The following is a 19,979-nucleotide window of genomic DNA, read 5'->3' as shown; positions in this document are numbered from 1 at the left end:
TTGGGTCCCGAGCAGCGGATATGGAGCAATAAAAGGTGTTACTCCCCCCATCCTCATTTCAGATGTGTGTTTTTTTGAGTCGGGGTTGGGCTGGATGACCTTTGGTGGGCCCTTCCAAGGCCCCAGCCGCTTCGGAAACCAGGCCCAGCGCACAAGGGGCAGGTGGGTCTCCAAAGAGAGGGGAGGGGGGCCGGCCCCAATCCTTTTTGCCACGTTGAGCTGCTGGGCGGGGGGCCCGGCCAGTGTTGTGAGCTGCTTGCGTGTCAACGCCTCTCCGCTGGCGCTGGGCCTGGCCCGCCCGGTCCAAGCAGAAGGCAGGCTGGAGCAGGAAAGAGGGAAGGGCCGAGTGCGAAACCAAACACCCCACCCACCAAAACAGGCAGGCGGAGGAGAAGAAAACACGTCGGGCCGTTAAAAGTGAAAATTAAAGGACGGCGGGCCCAGAAATTGTGGTTTGAGGGTCCTTGTTTTCTGCATGGCGCCTCCTCCGCCCCCCCAAAAGTGGAGTTTTGGGAGAGGGTGGCCAGGGCAGGCCTGCGGGGGCACCTTCTTCCTCCTCCTCCTTGGCTGGGCGTAACCCCTTATCTCACCAGGGTAATCACAGCCTGGGAACAATTGCGGCAGGATGGAGAAACCTCAATCGGGATTAGAGGGAGGCAGAAATGCGGAGTCAGCCCCCCCCTCGCAGGGGACAGGAGGCACCAGCGCCCCCTGCTGGCACCTGGGGGCACAGGGAGAAGAGCAAGGCGCTGGGCTCTTAAGCAGTTCCTGGTCCAGGAGCCTCAAAGGGACAGAGAAGGGTCACACCCCTCCCTTTCCAGGAAGCCGTGAGACAGGGATCAGGCCCATCGAGTCCAACACCCTGTTCTCACAGAGCCGTCCTGTGGGAGGGAGTTCCGCAGTGTCCCGCAATACCTAGCCAGGGCAGATCAAACCTGAGAGTCAGTGTGGTGCGGAAGGGAGGGCTGGACAAGGTCCAGGGTTCATATCCGGCACCCCAGTCAGATGGATGGGGCATAAATAATAAAATTATTATTAATCCTCCCCACGGGACCCTGAAGTGCCTGGGTCACAAGGCCTCTCAGCCCTACCTACCTCTCAGGCTCGTCGTGGGGGTGGTTATATATTCCTTGCTACCCTGCCTTTCCCCCTGACAAGACTCGAGGCGGCTTGCAGAGGAAAACGCTGAAAATACAGAAGACGTGTGAGTTACTGAAGGAGCAGAGAGAGAACCGCATACGGTACCTTGAAATAACACAAAACAAATGAAATACCGTGAAAATCCCTGAAACGAGAAGGAATCGACTAGAAATATTACCTTGTGGAAATAAACTAAATAATAAAAATCAAAAAGCTTAAGGAAAATAATTAGAAAAACCTAAAATAGAACAAGGCCTTAACGGGATGCTGGCTACAAACCTGCTGTCACTGAACTATTCAGTTTCCTCAGAAGGAAATAAAATCATAAATCTTAAATGACCAAAATTCAAAAAAGGGGGGTAAAACCCCCCCAAAATTCTGAAGTATTGTAATCCTCCACCTAGGTCGGGCTATAAAACTTTTTGATTTTTATTATTTAGTTTATTTCTATAAGATAATATTTCTAGTTGATTACTTCTTGTTCCAGGGATTTTCACGGTATTTCATTTGTTTTGTGTAATTTCTCGGTTCCGTGACTGTCTTTTTTCTACTGTGTTCGCTACCTTGAGCTCCTTGCAGGGAAAAAGGGGGATATAAACGCAATGGTAATTCTGCCCCCCCCCCCATTCCGTCCCAACAAAACCCGGGCGTTTGAGAGGAACCGTCAAAGGCGCTTTGTTTCCGACTCCCACATTTTAATGCAGCATCAAACCTATCTGACAGCAGAACAAAAATACGGACTCCCCGAACCCCTCCGCTTCCTGCCCGAGGGCCCCCCCAACCCGCCGCTTTTCAGAGGGTGGAGAAGCGGGGCAGGTCGTTTCCCAGGATGACCTTGCGCTCCACCCCGTCCTTGGTGATGGCCGCCAGGCGGATGACCCCCCCGCTGGAGCCGTCACGGTCCATGGCCAGGGCGAGGGCTGGAAGAGAGGAGGGGAGTGAATGAGATGAAAAAAATGTTGAAAATATACATTTATAAAGAAACCAGAAGCATTTTTACTGGGCATTGTTGGGAGTGATATAAACAGAAAGGAATGTAAGCTCTTTTTATACGCAATAACAGCAGCAAGAATATGACTGGCCCAAAAATGGAAGGAAGAAGAATTACCGACGACTGAAGAATGGAGGATGAAGTTAATGGACTATGCAGAACTAGATAAACTAACAGGAAGGATTCGAAACCGGCGGGACCGGAAATTCACAGAAGACTGGAGTAAATTTACAGACTATTTGAAAAGTATTTGTGAAGATCAGACGTTTGTAGGTTTCCAAGAAGTTTTGTGAGGAGTATTATTGGAATTATTGCAAAAATGGACAAGGGGGAGGAAGATTTGTTAAGAGATGTAAAGGCAATATAAAGTTAAGAAATGCCTAAGAAGTGGTTAAAACGGTGGATCATCAGAGGTGCTGATGGAAGTCTAAAAAGACTGTATAAGTGATATGTTTTGAGGTACATTTTATAATTTATATGTTAAAATCAATAAAAAATATTTTTTTAAAAAAAGGAAGAGAGGAGAGTGAGGCAGGACACCCCCAGGAGGACTGGGAGACAGCCCCACCCCAATTTGAGGGGGCCCCATTCTGCATCCTTACCGTTGGCCGCGAAGCTGAGACACTCCTCCTTGCTCATCCCCGGCTTGTACGTGGCGTCAACGAAGCCGTAGATGTAGGAGCTGCCGGAGCCCCCGATGGAGAAGGGCTGGCGGACCATCATGCCCCCCATGGGGACAGAGTACACCTGGGAAGGGGGGGGGGAGACACAGTTATGAGCCAGTCCAGAGGATATACAGCCCCTGCCCTGCATCAGCGCTCAGAGAGTCAAGCATGGGGTGCCCGTGCTGGGGATCCAGGTCTGGCCCTGTGGGTGGGTAGGTGCCCGGCCAGCCTGCTTTGTTTTGGGGGCAGCCCCCCATCTCACCTGTCCCCCTTTGCGCTTGTCCCAGCCGGCCACGAGGATCCCAGCCGTGAGGTCCTCTCGGTAGCGGTAGCACATCTCCTTGAAGAGGCTGGCGGCTGTGTGCACCAATGGGCGCTCGTCCAGTTCAATGCTGCACAGTATTTTTTGGGTAGGGGGGGAGAGAAGAGAAACGGGTCACACACAGAGCAAGCAGGGGGGAGACTGGCAGCCACAGGGGGCTGTGGACATCCACGCAGGACCCACACCACCAACTCTAGAGTTCCCCAGAAATCTTTCTCGTATCTACGGGACTGCCTCTCCTGGTCTGCCCCGCAGAGGACCTTAAGGTCCATGAAGAACCATAGTTTAGAGGTCCCAGGCCCCAAGGAAGTCAAATTATCCTCCGCCAGGGCCTTCTCAGTGATGGCTCCGACCTGGTGGAATGCTCTGTCCCATGAGACCAGGGCCCTGCAGGATTTAACTTCCTTCTGCAGGGCCTGTAAGACAGAGCTATTCCGCCTGGCTTTCAACTTGAGCTTAGCCTGATCTTAGCCCTCCCACTCCCCTTTTTATGAAGATCACCCGCTCTGGGATCCCACAGCTAATTCTCCCCTGGTCTCCTCGCTGGCCCAAATACGACTAATTTAGACAGCTAGCCCTGGTAATCATCTAATGTTTATTGGATGGATTTCCCCCCCTAAATTGATTTTTTTAATTCTGAATTTATTGTTGTTCATGTTTTATACTGTATTTTATGCTGTTTTGTTGTTGCAATAATTCAGTGTTTTAAATTTGTTGTTAGCTGCCCTGAGCCCGGTCTTCTGAACCGGGAAGGGTGGAGTATAAATAAAAATGTATTATTATTATTATTCTCCTGCAGCCTTCGTGCATAAGCACAGCCCTTCCAGTGACACCTGCGTAGCAGGGGGCTGGACTAGATGGCCCTTGGGGGCCCCTTCCCGCTCTACGGTTCTATGATTCGCCAAAGTTAAAGCATTAGATCCATGTCTCTGGATTCTTCAAGCCCTGCCCCATGTGAACTCCTGACTTGGCAGAATCTCCAGCTGGGAAGAACATTCCCCAAGAACAGCAAGGGAATACGTTAACAGGCCTCTCCTTCTTCCAGAGCTGAGTTCTGTCACCAGGTGGAAAAGAGGGTGGTTCTGTGGAGCCCCAGCAGGTCTGCAGGCTCGGGGGGGGGGGGCAGAAATGCACCCCCCACCTACCTCCCCTGCCCCCAGCGCCCCCACCCTCCATACCTGTGGAAGCCCAGCTGGTACGTAACGGCGTCCGCAATGGCCTGGGTGTCGGCAGCGGAGCCCGAACGGCAGCAGAAAATGTGGTCGTGGATCTGTGTCAGCTTGTCTGTGACGCGGTTGGCGATGTACGAACTGCAAGAGGGAGGCGGGGGGGGGGGACATCAGCATTGGGAGTTCACGGCCCACAAAGGATTTCAGGGCGGCTGTGTCCGAGGGGCCCAGAAGCCGCCCATAACCTCCCAAACCGGAAGAGGAAGTCACACATTTTTACGAAGTTGGAAGCTGCCTTATTACAGTGTCTCGCGCCCCTCCTCATGACCCACCTCACTCAGCCAGCGTCCCCCCTGACCTGGCTCTTAAGGGTCTCAAGCAAGGGGTCTCCCTCCCAGCCCTGCATGCAATGAAGGGGCTCTGATGCCCCCTCCCTCCAATTCAGAGCAAGATTCCGGTCCTCGTGGCTCTGGAGAAAGGGCAGAAGCGAAAAGGGCTCAAGGAAGCAGCTTCACGTTAACTCAGACCTCACTGGCCGGCACCAATGGCTCACTGCATTGCTGATTTGTTTAAGAGCAATGAGCTGCTTTGTATCTTGCAGTGTTTATTATGTAACTAGGCTAAGGCTAAAAGGGATGCAGGTGGTGCTGTGGGTTAAACCCCAGAGCCTAGGACTTGCTGATCGGAAGGTCGACGGTTTGAATCCCTGCGATGGGGTGAGCTCCCGTTGCTCGGTCTCTGCTGCTGCCAACCTAGCAGTTCGAAAGCACCTCAAAGTGCAAGTAGATCAATAGGTACCGCTCTGGTGGGAAGGTAAACGGTGTTTCCGTGCGCTGCTCTGGTTCGCCAGACCCGGAAGCTGTACGCCGGCTCCCTTGGCCAATAAAGCGAGATGAGTGCTGCAACCCCAGAGTCGGCCACGACTGGACCCAATGGTCAGGGGTCCCTTTACCTTTAGGCTAAAGGATGCTTGCAGTAAAGCTTTGAAACTCTCTTTTTTTATTTAAGCAATGGATTTCCAGGGTTTCAGGCAAGGTGACATTCCCAGCCCTACCCATGAAGCTAAGGCCTTCTACATGCAGGACAGGTGCTCGACTGCTGAGCTACGGCCCTTCACAAAATAGCGCCAGCTTCCTGCTCTTGCAGTTCCTCTTATTATTCTTCCCGGGATGACATTCTGCTCCAAGCCACCTGAGAATAGAGGGGAATGCCTCCCAGGAAAAGCAATGTGGAGTTGGGTCTCTGAGAGGGTGTTGGGAGTCCCCCTTCCCCACTCACCCCGTGGTGGTCCTGGAGTCAGCACCGATGACGACTCCACCGTCAAACTCCACAGCCATGATGGTCGTCTGAGGAAGGGGAGGAAGAGGGTGAGGAACAAGCAAGGACCGTGGGGCCAAGCCCAGATCTCAAGGGCTTTCTGGAATCATAGATTTGCAGAGCTGCAGGGGCTCCAGAGGGTCATCTAGCCCAACCTCCTGCAATGCAGGAAGGGAGGAGGAAATCCCACCAGCTGCAGCTTCTTCCATTGCTGCCGCCTGGGTTGGGAAAAGAAAGGGCGACGTCACGCATAGCTTTAAAAAAGGATTGGGTGAATTAATGGTGGAAAAGAGGGCTCTTGAGGTTGGAGGCATCAATATTGTGAATAACAGAGTTATTGTGCTCAGATTCTGCCTGCTGGTTTCCAAGAGGCTGGGGTTTTTTATGTGGCAGAGTGCAAAGCTCTGATTATTATTTTCACAGTGTGATTTATTTTATTTTGCTTTACACATCTTGCTTTGTGATGGCTTCGGGTATACACAAACCAACCAAGACTATTCTCGCCCTCCCCTTTTAATTGTGACAGCATTTAGTTGCAAATAGGTTCGGCTGTTAAGCTGCTTTGGGCTGCTCTGGGCAAGGAAAAGGGGCTAAGAAATTCAACAGGTAAACGATGACAGCCACAGGGGCAGTGATGGAGCAGGGCCTCTGGGAGAGACCAGGGTTCGACTCCTGCACCCTGCCATGAATCTCACTTGTGGGTCTCTCTCTCTCTCTCAGCCCAACCTACACAGCAAAACTGTTGTGATGATAAAATAGAAAACGGCAGCAGTGAGAACCATGTGCATGTGCTGCTTTGAGGTCTTTGGAGAAAAAAAGGGCAGGATATAGAACGCAGCGAAGGGGCCTTCTTTACATACCTTTAGGGCAGGCACCCCCAAACTTGGTCCTCCAGCTTGGAGGGCCGAGTTTGGGGATGCCTGCTTTAGGGGGTGAAAACATTCCTCTTCAACCAGGCCTTGGGCTGACTACCATCCTATGTACTTTTAAATGTGTTTTTTGGGGAGAGCATTGTTTTGTTCTGTTCTTATTTTTATTATGTATTTTACATTTTCATCTTGTACACACATGCAGCATACAAATTTAATAAATAACAATAAGACAGTAATATAAATAACCGATAAGTTGCCCTCTGTGTGTGCCTACCAGGGAGCAAGCCTGCCTGTGTGGGGTGGAGAGAGAGGGCTGCCACCTTTGTTCTGGCAAAATACAGTGGGTGGGTGTGCTTTTTATTCTGAATCTAGTTCTGAAGGGACTTCAAAGCAATCCATTACAATCTACTGCAGCCTCTGGGATCTGTCTCCCTCTATCGCACACGCAGGCACAAGAATTTGTGAATCTGGCTACGCAGAGCTCAGACACGGGCATTGGGGGGGGGGTGTCCCTAAATGGCCATCGAGAGGGAGATTAGAGACCGGGAAATGCGGGACGAAGCTGCTCCAAGGTAGCATGACGAAGCCTTTTAATAATAATAATACAGTGGTACCTCAGGTTAAGTACTTAATTCGTTCCGGAGGTCCGTTCTTAAACTGAAACTGTTCTTAACCTGAAGCACCACTTTAGCTAATGGCCGCTGTGCCGCCAGAGCACGATTTCTGTTCTTATCCTGAAGCAAAGTTCTCAACCCGAGGTAATATTTATGGGTTAGCGGAGTCTGTAACCTGAAGCGTATGTAACCCGAGGTACCACTGTAATAAATTTTACCCGTCCTCCCCGGGCTCAGGGCGGCTAACACCAGTAAAATTACAGTAAAAACATGATTTGGGGGGGGGGGGAATAATTTAAAATACAGGTTAAAATGCACTTTATTTTAGCCTCGTTTTAAAAGTAGCCCACAGATCCAAACCATAAGGGGGGGGGGAGAAACATGAGGGTCAGAGTGAGTCCAAACCAAAGGCCTCTTCTGCATCGAAAGGGGGGGGGGATTATCCTGGATTACACAGGGCAGGGGGCCACCCTGGTGGGGGGGGGGCACACGAGGATCTGACTCCCAGGCCAGCACAGAGGGGGGGCAGCCTCTTCGGGGCAGGGACCTGAGCCCCCTGACCCCCTCCTTCTGCCCCCCCCCACGAGAAAGGGAGGTAGGACCTCCTTCCCCCCCCCCGCCCCCAGGCCTGGGCCTCCCTGGCGGGGTTGTTGTGGGGCGGGGGCGGCGGAGGCGAGCCCCCCTGTCTCCCCCCCAGTTCCCCCCCCTCCCTGGCTCACCCCGGTGGTGACGGCCTGCTGGGTCCAGTCCGGACACCGCGCCTCCATCCCGACGCTCGGCCTCAGCATCGCCGGCGCCGCCATCTTGGATCTGAGCCACGACACTGTCGCGAAACTGCCTCGCCACGGCGCGCGGCGCGCTTTGCGGCGCAGGAGGGGGAGCCGAGCACGTAGAGCTGCGAGCGGCAGAAGAGGAGAGGCGGCATCTGCGGCCAGTTTCCGGGTCCCGGAGGATGGGGAGTTGTCGCGCTGCAGAGCTACAAATAGTAGAAGGGAGGCCTGCGCCGGTTTCCCGGGTTTCGTTTCTTCTCCCGCTTTATTTTAATTTTTACAAAAAGTTTCCAATGAGCATCACATTTTCTTATCTTATACAATATTTTGGGCTTCCATCAACCACATCTGAAGACCACGGTCCTGAAAGACCTCCATTGGCTCCCAGGAAGTTTCCGAGCACAATTCAAAGTGTTGGTGCTGACCTTGAAAGCCCTAAATGGCCTCAAAGGCCCAGTAGACCTGGAGGAATGTCTCCACCCCGGACACTGAGGTCCAGCTCCAAGGGCCTTCTGGCAGTTCCCTCCCTGCAAGAAGCCAAGCTACAGGGAACCAGGCAGAGGGCCTTCTCGGTGGTGGCACCCGCCCTGTGGAACACCCTGCCACCAGATTTCAAAGAGAAAAATAACTACCTGACATTCAGAAGACATCTTAAGGCAGCCCTGTTCAGGGAAGCTTTTAATGTGTGACATTTTAGTGTGTTTTTGTGTGGAAGCTGCCCAGAGTGGCTGGGGAAACCCAGCCAGATGGGCGGGGTACAAATAATAAATTATATTATTATTATTATTATTATTATTATTATTATATCTTTAACACTTAATCTGCATTTCATTAATTTCACTATTGCTTTTAACAGTCCTTCACTAATAATTCCCTTTATTCTTTTCTCTGCCATATTTCACATAGTCCTCAGGAACTGCGTACTATGGCCAGGCTCCCCAGGGTATCCAATCAAGTGAGCATTAACAGGTAACCTGCCAGACAGGAGATAAACAACGCATTCAGATTTCTGCTGTAGACCGCCCTTTCTGCGATGTAGGCATGATGTTTCTGGGGGTGGTCCTGGACTCCAGGGCGGCCAATTTAAAATGTCTATATAAAGACGGGCACACCTTGGTTCGGGGTCCTCCTCCTTTTCTGCGTGTCAAGGGGGCACCCTGTTGCAACAGTTCAATAAAGATCAGGCTTACTAGCTGCTTTGCTTCTCAATATTCTCTGTTCTTTTTCTCCTCCCGATGGAGAACCTGCAAAGGACTCTCTAAGGGCTCTTGTGTCCCCCAAAGGGGAAGAAGGGCAGATTTTCGTTTATTACACTGCTTAGCTCTGCAAATGTGCCAGCAGTTTTATTGCTCTATTGGGGGTGGAGGTGCAGGACCATTAAGCCTTTGATTTTAAACCCTGCTTTAAAATGGAGGGGTGGGATTCATCCCTCCACCCCTGTCCCTTACCCTTTTCGCCAGGGGCTGTAGACCCTCCAACATCCTGGGGACCAAAATCCCCTGAGTTTTTGTGTGAAGGGGGGGGGGGAGATGCTCGTTTTTCCGGCGCTCTGAAGCAACCCACCAAACTCCCGCCAGAGCACTAGACTGAAAAAGGAGCGTGTTTCGGTCCAGCGTTCTGGCATAAGCCAGAGTGCCAGACCAAGAACGCTGGACGTTCTGACATCGCTTGAGAAGCCGGGTTTGGCTTCTGTAATTCCAGAATGTCCCACTTAAAACGGGGCAGTTGAGTGGTAGTCAGAATCTCCTTCCTTGCAATTTGAAGCCATGTGAGTCCTGCCCTCCAGAGCAGGGAAAACAAGCCTGTTCCTGTAGTGATCAGGTGGGATTACTTAGAGCAGGGGTCTGCAACCAACCCGTGGCTCCGGAGCCGCATGTGGCTCTTTTACAGTGCTGTACTGGCTGTGACGTCGCATGGGGTCAGTGCGTGCGTTAGTCATGCACCGTCCCGACGTCACCTTCCCGCCCGCTACATTGTAAGGGGCATGTACGCTGCTCACTGTTTTGAAGGGGAGTGAAGAACACACACACACACAAAGGTAACTTGTTAATTTAACGTTTTATTTCTATGCGGAGGAGTAATTCTGAGGGGTCAAACAAATAAATAATAAAAAAGTGACATAAAAGTTATTTTTATAATGACGAGTTTTGAGGCTCCCAGTTTTTTTTTTCTCTTCGGAAACAGGTCCAAGTGGCTCTTTTTGTCTTAAAGGTTGCAGACCCCTGACTTAGAGGAATTATGAAAATATGGAGCAAGCCATTTGTGTCAGCAATGAAAGCATTGTGCTGACTGGGTTTGATTCATTGACCATCATTTCTGATCAAATCCCACCATCCTCTGCCCCTCTGCCATTTGCTCTTTCTCTGCCTGACAGGCAAGGATCAGCATTCTGAAACACAGGCCACTTGTCCACCAGGCATCCTGGACCATAAGGATCTCTGATGTACCTTGGTTTTGTTAATCTTAGGGCCAGGAAATAGGTATCTTTATCACCTCCTATGTGAAACTATCTTTCCTTGCCATCCTTCCTCTCATGTTTACCTGCTTGTTTATGACCTCCAGGGTTGCTGAATGCATTCCTCCTTTTAGTCCTGTTTTATTTACCCCAGAATGTATGCATGCTCAAATCAGCTCTTTGTAGTATTCATTCAGTTTGTACAAACTTCACACACACTCACACTCACACACTACATACGCTGCGCTTCTGTTATAAATTCATAGAAAATCAACCATACATCGGATTTGCACTGTTCCACTTTTACTTCATGAAGGAAGGACTACAAAATGGGGAAGGTTTGATACAGGGCAGCCATAATCCCTTGAGCATACCAGTACATACACAGGAGCCCTGCCCAGTTGCTATGCCAACCCTGATGGTCCCAGACAGAAGACCATCAAGATCACAAAGAACTTGCATATGGGAGTGGATTCAGCATGGACTGGAACAAAGGACAATGATCAGATCTTCCCTCTGGGGGCAGGAAACTGCAAACTCCCCTTCGTCTCCTGGAAGTGACTCATGGGGAGGGGGAAAGGGGGAACCAGCCAGGTGACAAGACACTCAGGTTACCACCACAACTCCTCCCTCAAGCCCTCCTTTCTGTGATGTATGTATCTGAGGGGTGGTCTTAGGTTACACCCCTTCTGTGATGTATGTATGATGTTTCTGGGGGTGGGCCTGACCTAGAGGAGGGGAATTTCAAAAGTTTTTATAAGACCTTGCACACTATTCTTCTGGGTCTTTCCTCTCTCCTGCAAGTGAGGGGAGCACCCTGTTGCAAGAGTTCAATAAAGGCCAAGCCTACAGGCTGCTGTTTTGCTCCAAGTTATCCTGGTTGGTGTCTTTGTTTTTGTCCAAGGGAGCCCTCGGATTTTTCCGGTAACAAGTCCAACCCCGCTCCCCTCCCCAAACCAGGTGCACATGAACATAAGTTCAACCCCCTATACATAGACAGGCGCATTCACAACATTGTGCCAAAATAAGGCGAGAAACCTTCATTTCCCTTGTAACCTGAAAACTGACCAATCAGGCGCCACTTCGTTTGACAGCCGCCCAATCAGAAACAGCGCTGGCAGCCCATTAAACTTCAAATCCCCTTAATGGACAATGGCCTTTATAAGAAGAGCTGCGTAAACAGCAGGCAAACCCTCTGCAAAGAGCAGGTCAACATCTCACCCATCAAACAGCAGGGCTTAAAACGGAACCATGAAATCATAGAACTGTAGATGTGGAGGGGACCACGAGGGTCATCTAATAATAATAATAATAATAATAATAATAATAATAATAATAATTTATTATTTATACCCCGCCCATCTGGCTGGGCCTCCCCAGCGACTCTGGGCGGCTTCCATAAAAACCAAAAATACAGTAAAATATCAGACGTTAAAAACTTCCCTGAACAGGACTGCCTTAAGATGTCTTCTGAATGTCAGGTAGTTGTTCTAGCTTTGACATCTGGTGGGAGGGCGTTCCGCAGGGTGGGCGCCACTACCGAGAAGGCCCTCTGCCTAGTTCCCTGTAGCTTTGCTTCTCGCAATGAGGGAACCGCCAGAAGGCCCTCGGAGCTGGACCTCAGCGTCCGGGCAGAATGGTGGGGGTGGAGACGCTCCTTCAGGTATATTGGACTGAGGCCGTTTAGGGCTTTAAAGGTCAGCACCAACACTTTGATTTGTGCTCGGAAACATACTGGGAGCCAATGTAGGTCTTTCAAGACCGGTGTTATATGGTCTCGGTGGCCGCTCCCAGTCACCAGTCTAGCTGCCGCATTCTGGATTAGTTGTAGTTTCCGAGTCACCTTCAAAGGTAGCCCCACGTAGAGTGCATTGGGTCTCAGCTGGTACACAGGTACACATAGGGTCTCAGCTGGTACACAGCTGCCCTGGACACAGATTTGACCTGTGCCTCCATGGACAGCTGTGAGTCCAAAATGACTCCCAGGCTGCGCACCTGGTCCTTCAGGGGCACAGTTACCCCATTCAGGACCAGGGAATCCTCCACACCTGCCCGCCTCCTGTCCCCCAGAAACAGTACTTCTGTCTTGTCAGGATTCAACCTCAATCTGTTAGCCACCATCCATCCTCCAACCGCCTCCAGACAATCACACAGGACCTTCACCGCCTTCACTGGTTCTGATTTAAAAGAGAGGTAGAGCTGGGTATCATCTGCATACTGATGAACACCCAGCCCAAACCTCCTGATGATCTCTCCCAGTGGCTGCATGTAGATGTTGAAAAGCATGGGGGAGAGGACAGAACCCTGAGGCACCCCACAAGTGAGAGCCCAGGGGTCTGAACACTCATCCCCCCCACCACTTTCTGAACACGGCCCAGGAGGAAGGAGCAGAACCACTGTAGGACAGTGCCCCCAGCTCCCAGTCCCTCAAGACGGTCCAGAAGGATGTTATGGTCGATGGTATCAAATGCCGCTGAGAGATCCAGCAGAACTAGGAAACAGCTCTCACCTTTGTCCCTAGCCCGCCGGAGATCATCAACCAGTGCGACCAAGGCAGTTTCAGTCCAGTGTTCTTCAACCTTGGCTTCCTAGAAGCAGTTGGACTACAACTCCCATCATCCCCAGCCAGCTTAGCCAATGGCTACAGGTGATGGGAGTTGTAGTCCAGAATCATCTGGGAGCCTAAGGTTGAAAAATGCTGATCTAGTCCAACCCGGTGCAACACGGGAATCTTTTGGTTTACAGAAAAGCTCAAGATACACGTTAATCTACCCACACTGAGTTGTTAGCTCTGAGAAACGTAGAAAATAACAGGATATATTTACATGAATTCTTCAAACTTAGGCGACCCTTTAAAAATTAGCTGATGAAGGTGAATACATTGAAAGAGGGTCCTGTCCTGGTCTCTGATCCATAATTGTCTTCTGACTTCTGCTCAGTGATTGAAACTAAGATCTTCACGTCAAATCTGACTATGGACTAACGTGAACCTTTCTCTACTCATGAACTCTTATCTCTAATACTGTAACGAATCGTTGTATTATACATATCCTTATGAATTTGTAATCTTTGTTTCAGTTTGTAATCTCTATTTGAGTTTGTAGTCCTTCTCAGAATACTTACTTTTGTTTTTTTTTTTAATATAATTTTTATTAAGATTTTCCAAATTAAAAACAAATTAGATCCAATTCATACACTTTCTTCCAAAACCAAAGCCAGGACTTCCCCTTCCCGCCCCCAATTGCGTTCCAAATCTTCCGAATAAGCAATTAAATTCAACAAGTTTTTATCCCATGACTCACTTAACATCAATAACCCAATTTTTCCAAATTCCCATCCCCTAAGATCGATTTTTTCCCTTCCACGAGTTCGCCCTTTCAAAATTTTATAAAAAAAGAAAAAAAGATATAAAGATAAAAAAATAATTTTACAACCTTTGGATTCCAAATTTCCCTCCCCCCTTTCTCTGTTGTGTTCCTTCTATCCCTTCATCCTAATGTCTTCCTGAAGTTCCTACCCGCTTAATCCATGTCCCTCTAGTAGTTTGCCAGCCATATTTAATTACAAATGTCCAATCTTGGAAGGAGTCTGTCTCAAAAAGGGGCCCATTTTTTCTATCCAGATTTTTATATCCAGGAGTAAAAAACTCCCATTTAATTTCCATAAGCTTGTCAAATCTGGATGTCCCAAATGTTCCCAATTCTGTCCAGTTCATGATGTTTCCATATTCTTGTCATTCTCTCTCCTCCTTCTGTTTCCCTGTTTTCCCGCAAAAATGTTCTTTTTCCATGACCTTCTTATTTTCTGCAGAGGCTTGTTATTCAGAAGCAAAACATTATGTCATGTCCCTTTCGTTTTCCAACTAAAGAATCCATTGTTTCCTGTAGTTTGTAGCCCTCTGTAGACAAAACAATGTTCCATTTCTGCAGTTCCCAAGAGATTAAAAGTTACAACTGTTCAGGTTTCCTGAGAAAAACACATGCAATGTCGCTCAGCTCCTCTAGGTGGATCGCAGTAACTATGTTCCCTTCCAGATCGAATCCATTAGTCCAAATAGTTTGTAAATCCTTATTTGAAACAATTTGTATACAATTTAAAACAAATGTAACCGGCAAAGTCCTCAAAGCAACGTCCCTGCTTTATTCTTCCGTTTTGACAGCCTTTGACAGCTGTCAAAACTCCCGATGCTCTTCCCCAGGTAGTTTCGCGGATCACTCCAGGGATTCCGGGGGGGGGGGGTTGTTTTTTTAATACAAATTCCACTTTTCTCCTCCAGCACAGTCTTATAATTTTCCCTCGCGAAGTTGCTAATTCATGAAGATAGAGATACGCTCGATCTTAGTCGTTAAGTCCTTTGTTTTGGCCCTTCTACAATTAAGGGGTAGGCTGACTTCCTTTTTTCCACCTCCCCCGTTCGCTCCAGATTTTAAAAATTTATCCCTCTTTTTTAATCCATAGTCCAATTACTCACGGGTTCTTCTTTTAGGTCCAAATTTTCAATAGAAGAAGTCAGCGCTCTCCGCCGGATGGCATGCGGCTGCGCTCGGCAGGGATAGCAGAGAACTCAAAGCACCACGCTTCTCCCCGGCGCCCGATCCGTAGCCTTTAAAAAGGCTCCTTCACGAGCCGGGAGGGCGCTAACGGTGCCAGCCGAGTCTCCATGTCCACGGCCTCACTCTGGCCGTGGTTTTTGAGGGTCCCCGCATCGCCGGTGCGGTAGGACCCAGCCCCTGCCGAGCAGGCTCCCTCCGGAGCTCGGAGGGAGCCCGCCATTCGGCGATGGCGCCGACCCGGAAGTCTCAGAATACTTACTTTTGAATGGATTTAGTTTTTGTTACAATTGACTATTGATTTGCGAGTAGGGACCACTCTCACTACTGAAACTTATACTGGCCAGAGTTCTTGGTGTGTTTTTTTCTTGGTATATTTAATAACAAGGACTCCAACTTATTTAACGTCGTTCTCTACTGACTGAGTCTTCCCAAGTTTGTGGAAATCATTACTTAAGTCAATAAAACCCTGTTGTATGAATGGAAAGCAATGGAAAAACACTGTAAATATCCAAACAAACTGTTTTATTTTGTACAGGAGGGTAAAACAAGAAATACATGAGCATAAATAAAGTGTTTCTGAGCCGCAGTGCTGGGCAGAGCAGGGGTGGCCATGATCCCAGAAGCAGAAGAGCACCAAGTCGGACCTTTCCCCCTCAGTTGTCAGTGGGCCACCTGACCTGATAAAGGACAGACAGAAAAATAATACTGTATACTCACCAGATGTTAGGAAATCATTTAGCCTAGTCAGAGGAATGTGCCACTCTCCAGGCACCCGGCTGATTTCCTTGTTGACCTCCCCGTCTGCGACTCCCGGCAGGATACAGGCGAGGTCCTCCTCAAACGTGAGAAGAACACACCACTCCTCCCTCCCCCCTGCCTTTCCCAGGGAGGGGAAAGAGACAGACAGAAATGTATTTACATGCTTTTATTTCTGTCTTTGCAGCAGTACAGAGAAACACGTCTGCACTCTCCATACACCAACAGCAGAGAGAGAGACTCCACCCCTGTACTTCCAGTACAGGTCAGATGTCACTCTGAGCTAACATCCCGTGCTCAGTACAGTGAATAGACTGCCCCTTCGTTCCCACGGTACAGTCCCAAACATCAACATCCTGTTTGGCTTTCCACCAGCTGCAGCTCGCTGCTGCCTTGCTCCTTTTTCGTAACATACTCCCCCAAAAGAATCAATGCGTGTTGTGAGCGAAGCGTGATCCAGAGAAGAAAACAAACAGTTGTTACACATATAACATTCCCCTGTTGTTTCAGTTCCACCCTCGGAACTCCCCGCCACTGGTTTCCCCAGTGTACCTCTCTGGTTGTGTGGCTTCCAAGGAATGAGTGCATCTGCATAAACTTGGCTAGCTACTCTCTGTTGTGCCTTTGTCTCTGACTTGGACACAGCTTCAACCTGTCCTCGGTTGTGTACAACAGCAACACATGCAACAGCTAAGTTGGCAAACTCTTTTGAATACCTCTTGGGTGGTACACCCTTTGTAACTCTCTCAGACCTACGTATGAGGTGCTGATCCTCTCTGCTCACTGGTTCTGCCTCCGGACTCTTTGGAGCACCAGTACCAATGGTAAACAGTGGTTCGTCCTCCGCCTGTGAGGGTCTAGCCATTATGTGAGATTTCCTCTCAATGACTGTGTCAACTGAGCTCCCTGAGCTACTACTGTCATCATCAGTACCACTGTAATCAGTAAAATCATCTTCATCATCTGAATTGTCCTCAATGGGAAATGTGTGAACAACCACTCTCTAGATATTTTGTGAGAATCACCTGACCAGATTCAGACAAAATTACTCTGTAGAGACCCTTTTCATTTCCCACAAAAATGCCTCTGGCATTCTTTACTCCACCTGGAGCTTCTGTCCTCACATGAGACCCAAAAACCTTGAAATGGGCAACAGAAGGTTTTCTATGGAACAGTTTCTCAAAAGGAGAACTTCCCAACTCTTTTGAAACCTTTCTCAACCACGTGTAACAATACGACATTAACGACTCCGCCCAGAACTCATGTGGCAGATGTGAACTAAGCAATTGCGCTAGCATCCCCTTTTGCAATTCTTTGTTCACCCGTACACAGACACCCCTGTTCCACGCTTCCGCTGAAACAGCAACCTTGTGCTTTATCCCTTTCTTCTGCAGGAACTCCTGAAAATCCTGTAAAAGAAAAATTGGCTTCTCATCTGTGAAAAGACAATCAATATTAGCATCATGCACATTTTTAACCTTGTCACAAAACTCTTTAAACCTTTCTAAGGCTTCTTGTGGTTTCTCTAACACAAAAACCCAGACATAATGAGAGAAACAATCCACACACACAAGGTAAAATCTTGCATTGCCTCTAGATGGTTCTAGAGCAGTGTTTCCCAACCTTGTGCCTCCAGCTGTTTTTGAACTACAACTCCCATCATCCCTGACTAGCAAGACCAGTGGCAAGGGATGATGGGAAATGTAGTCCAAAAACAGCTGGAGGCACAAGGTTGGGAAACACTGTTCTAGAGGACCAATCACATCAGCATACACCCGCTGAAATGCTTTGTCGACTCTGGTGGTCTTCCGGACCTCCTTCCTGGCGTCCTTTGCCACACCTGTGAGAGAAATCATGTTAGAATCAGATGAATTATATTGCATGTAATCACTTTGATCAAAAGTCAAAAAAGTCTCTCTGGCAGAAAGATACAACTCTCCAGTGAAAAGACTGCCCCTTCGTTCCCACGGTACAGTCCCAAACATCAACATCGTTTGGCTTTCCAGCCAGCTGCAGCCGCTGCTGCATTGCTCCTTTTTCGTAACACCATATTGGCACAAGAGACTGGATGAGCAGAACTGAGCTGACATAACTGTAATGCCAAAAGGAACGTAAAATATTTGCTCTGAGAGGAAAAGGCAGGCAATACACTGACAGCTTGACTGACAGCTGACAGGTCATGGATTCAAAGGTCTGTCTGTCACTCCACCTGTTTTATGGCAGGGCATGAAGTTTGAATGATGCTTCTCTGAAATGAATTGTGGAGGGGAAATGTAACTTCTAAAAGGAGTTACATGCCTTTGTTTGGGGCTTATTATTTCCTGGCTTAGAGGTTGAAAGCTTATCGCAAGAATAAAGACAAGGCTTAATAGCTGCTACTCGCTTTCCTATACCTGGCTGCGGTCTCTTGATTTATCCTGACTGGGGAAAGGACCTCGCGGGGTGCACTGCAACCAGGGGTACCCAGATTTCAAGTCACCTTGGCAACCAGGAAAGGACGATGGGGCTGAACAGCTGCTTTTTGCTGACATTTATTTCTCTGACCTGCACGAGGACCTCGGGGGATAACTTGTCCACTGCAACCAGCAATGCCCAGATTTCCATTCCAATAGGAATCAAAGCTATTCTTCAGCAGGGTGCAAGCTGGGGGTTGCTTTGGGGCATGCACAGAGTGCACACGATGGGTGGGCAAAGGGGAATGGTGAACCGCAGGCACTCTCTCCCATCCCCCTTTGGCCTGAGACTCCTGGCACCCCCTGCCCTGCCTCCACCCAACCCAGGCATGTCCTGAGTTGCTCCGGCAGTCAGAAAAGGGTCCTCGAGCCCCTTGGGAAAACTGATCCCCAAGCCCAGCTTAAAGGTAAAGGGACCCCTGATCCTTAGGTCCAGTTGTGGCCGATTCTGGGGTTGCGGCGCTCATCTCGCTTTACTGGCCGAGGGAGCCGACGTACAGCTTCCGGGTCATGTGGCCAGCAGGACTAAGCCGCTTCTGGTGAACCAGAGCAGCGCACAGAAACGCCATTTACCTTCCCACCAGAGTGGTACCTATTTATCTACTTGCACTTTGACGTGCTTTCGAACTGCTAGGTTGGCAGTAAGCCCAGCTTACCCTCCCTCTTTTTCCTGGCCAAAGAGCAGGGCCCCTGTTAAGGAAAAATCTGGGTGCGAGGCTGCTCAGTCCCCCAGCTGGTCGGGCAGAGCCCGCGGGTCCCTGCGGAATAAAGGAAGGAGTCCAACCAACCGGAGCAAATAGCTGTAGACCAAAGTTTATTGCGCAGTAGGTTCAAAGATCAAATTTTGAACCCCGAGGATGGGGTGACAAAGACTTTAAAAACTTTCCCACCATATCCCAGAATACAGTTCGTACAGCACCACTGACATGTCACCAAAGGGGAGGGGTTAGCCTTGGCAAAGATGTCCAGACAAGTCCTTGGTACAAGATTAGCATAAGCAGACATTGTCAGCATCGCCCTTGAGCCAGTGTACCAACTGGACTCATGCACTACAGCCCCGACTGGGCTAGGCGAGCTGGGTAGCACTGCCAGAGACCTCCTTTCCCACAGGAACTGGTCACAGTGCTGTGGACTCACAGCTTGGAGCTGAGAGCACCGGATTCACTGTCTCAATAATGCAGTCGTTGCGCAGCAGCGTTTTGCAGAGCCTTGCAGAGTATAAACCACTCGGAGAGCAGCTCTGTAAAGTATCTTCTTTTATTCTATAACTACAGCTATAATACAAACTATATACAGAGCTGAATATTCTGAGCATACATCAATGCTACTCTGAGTGCCTGCAGCTGCTCTTAGCAGCAATCTTATCTCTAAATACTATCTCTTGCACTCACTCTCCGACAAACTGACTGACTCTCTCTCTCACACACAGAGTCTCACTCACTTGACTAATTAAGTAGAGAGCAGTACATTGCTCCTCCTCTCTGTAGAGTCAGCAGAGACCTCAGGAGATGATCAGGAGATTCTTGGGTATGGGAGGGGTGAAATCTCCTCATCCTCCCCCATTTCATCCGACCATTCAAGAATCTTTAACATAACTGCAATTTGCACACACATTCCAAAAGTTGTTTTCTGCTTACAACCTTGGTAACATATCTGCAGGTATCTCTCTCCCCCCTTATCTAAGACACTTTATCACATCATTAAACAGTTACTACAATCTTTCTGTGTCTATTAGGAAAGAGTTAAAACATAAACCTCAACCTGTAGTATACACAAAATACACATTGTGAATACACAAATGAATAAGCAGCTTCTGGAAAAATCTTCGCACACATTTCTTCCTTTCAAATACAAATTGACATTTCTAATTAGGCAGATTTGAACAAACCATTTTAAACACAT

At 49.0% G+C, this 19,979-nt stretch overlaps 1 protein-coding gene across 1 annotated transcript; it reads right to left on the bottom strand.

Moving 5' to 3' along the window:
* Window positions 1-1,814: 1,814 nt before the first annotated feature.
* PSMB6 (proteasome 20S subunit beta 6) lies at window positions 1,815-7,953 on the bottom strand. The gene is made up of 6 exons (XM_081885382.1): window positions 7,810-7,953; window positions 5,566-5,633; window positions 4,297-4,428; window positions 3,059-3,188; window positions 2,734-2,878; window positions 1,815-2,060 (listed from the first exon to the last, which is right to left on the bottom strand). The coding sequence occupies exons 1-6, from the start codon at window positions 7,891-7,893 to the stop codon at window positions 1,933-1,935; spliced, it is 687 nt and encodes a 228-aa protein (XP_081741508.1). The 5' UTR covers window positions 7,894-7,953; the 3' UTR covers window positions 1,815-1,932.
* Window positions 7,954-19,979: the final 12,026 nt, after the last annotated feature.

This window comes from Podarcis melisellensis (genome assembly GCF_964234715.1).
Source record: "Podarcis melisellensis genome assembly, chromosome: 13".
NCBI classification, from domain to species: domain Eukaryota; kingdom Metazoa; phylum Chordata; class Lepidosauria; order Squamata; family Lacertidae; genus Podarcis; species Podarcis melisellensis.
Note: the sequence above shows the minus strand (reverse complement) of the source record. Positions and strands in the feature narration are given on the sequence as shown.

Excerpts from the sequence above, each read along its gene's own strand:
- PSMB6 (XM_081885382.1), bottom strand. The coding sequence starts at position 7,893 with ATGGCGGCGCCGGCGATGCTGAGGCCGAGCGTCGGGATGGAGGCGCGG. Across the intron at positions 5,634-7,809 it reads AGCAGGCCGTCACCACCGGG|ACGACCATCATGGCTGTGGA; the intron begins GTGAGCCAGGGA and ends CCCCTTCCTCAG. Across the intron at positions 2,061-2,733 it reads TCTCAGCTTCGCGGCCAACG|CCCTCGCCCTGGCCATGGAC; the intron begins GTAAGGATGCAG and ends CCTCTCTTCCAG.